The sequence below is a fragment of the Engystomops pustulosus genome, chromosome 6 (genome assembly GCF_040894005.1).
Source record: "Engystomops pustulosus chromosome 6, aEngPut4.maternal, whole genome shotgun sequence".
NCBI lineage: Eukaryota > Metazoa > Chordata > Amphibia > Anura > Leptodactylidae > Engystomops > Engystomops pustulosus.
In genome coordinates this window covers 12,634,014-12,638,146 of record NC_092416.1, presented here as the reverse complement: position 1 = coordinate 12,638,146, position 4,133 = coordinate 12,634,014, and the positions used below count along the sequence as shown (strand labels likewise).

At 42.7% G+C, this 4,133-nt stretch overlaps 1 gene segment (V, D, J or C); it reads right to left on the bottom strand.

Annotated features, from left to right (window-relative positions):
- Window positions 1–241: 241 nt before the first annotated feature.
- On the bottom strand, window positions 242–2,739 carry LOC140065847 (Ig kappa chain V-III region PC 2154-like). The segment is given in 4 exon segments: window positions 242–252; window positions 386–721; window positions 910–921; window positions 2,682–2,739. Coding segments are annotated over 4 exon segments (417 nt in total).
- Window positions 2,740–4,133: the final 1,394 nt, after the last annotated feature.

Genomic DNA, 4,133 nt, shown 5'->3' with positions numbered 1-4,133 from the left:
TTGAGACTTTTCATGGTGTTTTTGCTCATTTGCGACTTTTTTTGCGCCTAAAACTCCTTTGAAACGTCGCCAATGTCTAGTTTTCTGCTGATTTCTCTAAATTTATCACTTGAATCCAGATGTGAAAGTTGCAACTTTTTAAAAAAAAAAGTCAATTAAAAAAGATCTTAGGCTGCCCCTGACCAGGCGTAGAAATTAGACTGCAACTTTTGGAGACTTTTTGTGAATTTTGTTCCAAAAATTAAAAATTCACTAAAGACAAAACACCACATGTAACATTAAGGAAAAACTGCTTAGATACATCTGACCAGCAGAAAAGCCAAGAAAATTCTCAAAAAACAGATGGACAAAGCCCAAAGGACAAATGATGGCCATAGTCTCATACCGTGCACAATGAGGCGGGTGCCCGGCCCCTCCTCCTTCGGCTTCTCCCATATGTGCACCTTGCAGTAGTACATGCCAGCGTCCTCCCTGGTGACATTACTGATGACCAGTGATACGTCTCCCTCGCTCAGGTAAGTCTTTGGATGAGCAAGAGAGAAGCGGTTCCTCAGAGGGACGATGTGGCTGGTGCTCATGTTCCCATCCGGATGAGACTTGTACCAGGACACGGCACCTTTTCTACTGGACTCAGCAGAGAAGAAGCACCCGAGCCTGGCATGCTGGCCCTGAGCGACAACCAGAGACACAGGTGACTGCAACACGTTCAGATCCAACATCCCTGGAGGTGGAAAACAATGGATCAGTTAAGTTCTGACCTAAGCAAGAATTGAAGTCAAGAAGATCTCCAGTAAGAATCATACATAGTCATATACAGTGAGGGACATACAAAGTCAAGATCATATAGAGGAAAGAACATACATGATCAAGAATATTCAAGGTGAACATCATTTAGAGCAAAGATCATACGTGTTCCAGAACCTGAGAGTCAAGAACAAAAATTGTGAAGAACATCCATGGGCAAGAACATGAGCAGTCATAGACAATGCAAGGAGCCTGAACGGTCAATACAGAACCAATAACCTACATAATCAGGATCAGAAAATGTTAAGAACACGTATAGTGAGAACAACTTACATTGTGAAGAACATACATGGTCAGGAACATAACGTAGTCAAGGACTCAAACATGGGTACAAGGGTACATTGTTAATAATATACATTGTGAAGAACTTACATAGTCAATAGCACTACTATAAAGTTTTGTGTCGGTTTGTAACTTACATTGAAAACATACAAGTAATCAAGGACAAATGTGAAGAATTGACATGGTCAAGAATATAGATAGTCAAGAACTAAAGAGCTTACATGGTCAAGATCATAATAAGTAACACATAGAGAGTCAAGAACATACATGGTGAAGGACCTAAAAGGTGAAGAACATACATGGTGAAGGACCTAAAAGGTGAAGAACATACATGGTGAAGGACCTAAAAGGTGAAGAACATACATGGTGAAGGACCTAAAAGGTGAAGAACATACATGGTGAAGGACCTAAAGGTTGAAATATAAATATGGTGAAGGACATATATGGTCAAGAACATTTATGGTGAAAGACCTACAAGGTGAAGAACATACATGCTGAAGAACCTAAAAGGTGAAGAACATACATGGTGAAGAACATTTAGGTGAAAGACCTACAAGGTGAAGAACATACATGGTGAAGGACCTAAAAGGTGAAGAACATACATGGTGAAGGACCTAAAAGGTGAAGAACATACATGGTGAAGGACCTAAAAGGTGAAGAACATACATGGTGAAGGACCTAAAAGGTGAAGAACATACATGGTGAAGGACCTAAAGGTTGAAATACAAATATGGTGAAGGACATAGATGGTCAAGAACATTTATGGTGAAAGACCTACAAGGTGAAGAACATACATGGTGAAGAACCTAAAAGGTGAAGAACATATATGGTGAAGAACATACATGAGAAGAACCTAAAAGTTGAAGAACATACATAGTGAAGAACATACATGGTGAAGGACCTAAAAGTTGAAATACAAACATGGTGAAGGACATATATGGTCAAGAACATTTATGGTTAAAGACCTATAAGATGAAGAACATACATGGTGAAAGACCTACAAGGGGAAGAACTTACATGATGAAGAACTTAAATGTTGAAGAATGGACATTGAACTGACATGGTGAAGAACTTTCAAAGTCAGGAATATACAGTAAGAGGTCAAGGACGCACACGATGAAGGAATTACATGGTCACAAACTTACATTTGTAGGACATTTTAATAAAACTTTTATACTTGAAGACTACATTGACCTCTCTTTAGTGAGTCTCTACATTACACCGGAATATAGCAGGATTCTCTTGGACCACCTATGTCTAGAGACATACTGGGGTCTTCAGGACCTTGTCATCCTATGTATGGTAAAGATATGGTATTGGGTTTGAACCTGACACATATCTGAATGGAGTTTGTACGTTCTCTTGATGTTTTATGGATTCCACCCATTTTTAACATCCACTCAAAAAACACAAACGGCAGGTGACTATTGGGGCTTCTGGTGGAAGGTTGAGCTTGGTTGAGTAAAACAGTGAAGACAAGAGGGCATCTATCCAGAACCTTGTAACGCTGGGGTCTTGCAATGTGGCAGATGGACTTGCCGGACCCCTTCTTGTCACTGTAACCTCTGTATCCCCCACCACCTGGCAGGACTTACCTCCTGGAAGCAAAAGTACCACGAACATGATCCGTGTGAGGAGCCACGTCTGTTCCATGATGCTAAGTCACATACAATGGACCTGGGTCCATCCATCAGGTAGCATCCCCTGGATTGGGGGAGGAGTCATACGAGTGGTGGGCCACCATTACGCTACAGACTATTCCTGTGGTTTACAATGAGAACATTGATTGTGCTGACTCTGCTATTATCAGACCAAGACCCCATTTCCAGGACACCGCAGGGACCTAGAGCCGAGTCGTGAATCTGTGTCACGCTCTTACACAACCACCACCCTCACGGCTTCTGATGGGAACTGGTTCATAGACCTGGTGCAGTTTGTAACTACATTTTTTTTGGATAACTATTGCTCCGCCCCCTTGACCAATGGGAGGAGCCTATCTGTTCAGTTTTCCAGACAGTCTTAAAGTGCTTGTTGTTCAACATTTGTACACGCCATGTGCGGAGCCTTTGCCGCAGGATTGGAACAGTAATTGGATACTTTGATGAAGTGGGGAGCATCAAGCTTCATAAGACACAACACATGGCAGTGACCCTCCACCTAGATGCTGGATGAGATGACTATGGATGCCTAATTTGGCTCTAGGTGGAAGATCTCTTTAAAGAGACCTCCACACCTCCTCTCTACCTGTAATAGTTGAGGCTTCACTGATTCCGATGCAGTTGGAATTTTTTCTCTAGCCCCCACCGTTCCCGAGCAATCAGTCCTGTAAGTTTGAGTAGATTATTTATCTCTCTACTGTCAGGTGGGTGGTCCTAGACGTTAGCAGACATCCTGGCACCACCCACCTGACAATATAGAGCCTAATTAGCATACGGAGCTGCCAAAACTTACAGCACCGATTACTCGGGAACGCTGGGGGCTAGAGAAAAAATTCCAACTGCGTTACGATCAGCGGAGCGGCGTCTATCTAACGATGCAGAGAGCTGGAGAAAAGCCGAGCTGCAGTGTAAAGCATGGCGGAGGAAACGTGCTGACATCTGTAGGTGTCTGACGTATCGGGAAAGACTCCACGTGAGATATTAAAATAACAAACATAAAAAAATTTCTAAAAAAACTTTATTTTATCTTACAAACACAGAAACCAGTGTCCATCAGTATCTGCTGTGTGTGAACGTGGTTGAGGGCGTTTCTATGAGGGTCTTATACTGAAGTCACTACAGGAAGAGCACGAAGATGTGACGAGCGGCTGTGGTGACAGAGGCGCCCCCTGGTGGTGAGACCCCTCTAATCCGCCATCTGACTATCTGCGGAGTCAGGTGGGCGGAGTCTGCAGTCTCCGTGGTGACAATACCTTCCTATGAGATGTCATTTACCCTGTGCCTTGTTATTCATAGATTTGTTCTGATGATTTCACAAGTCATTTACATATGTGACCAATAGGGCGGATCCTTTGATAATAACGAGTTCATGCTACATAGAAAGCGGTC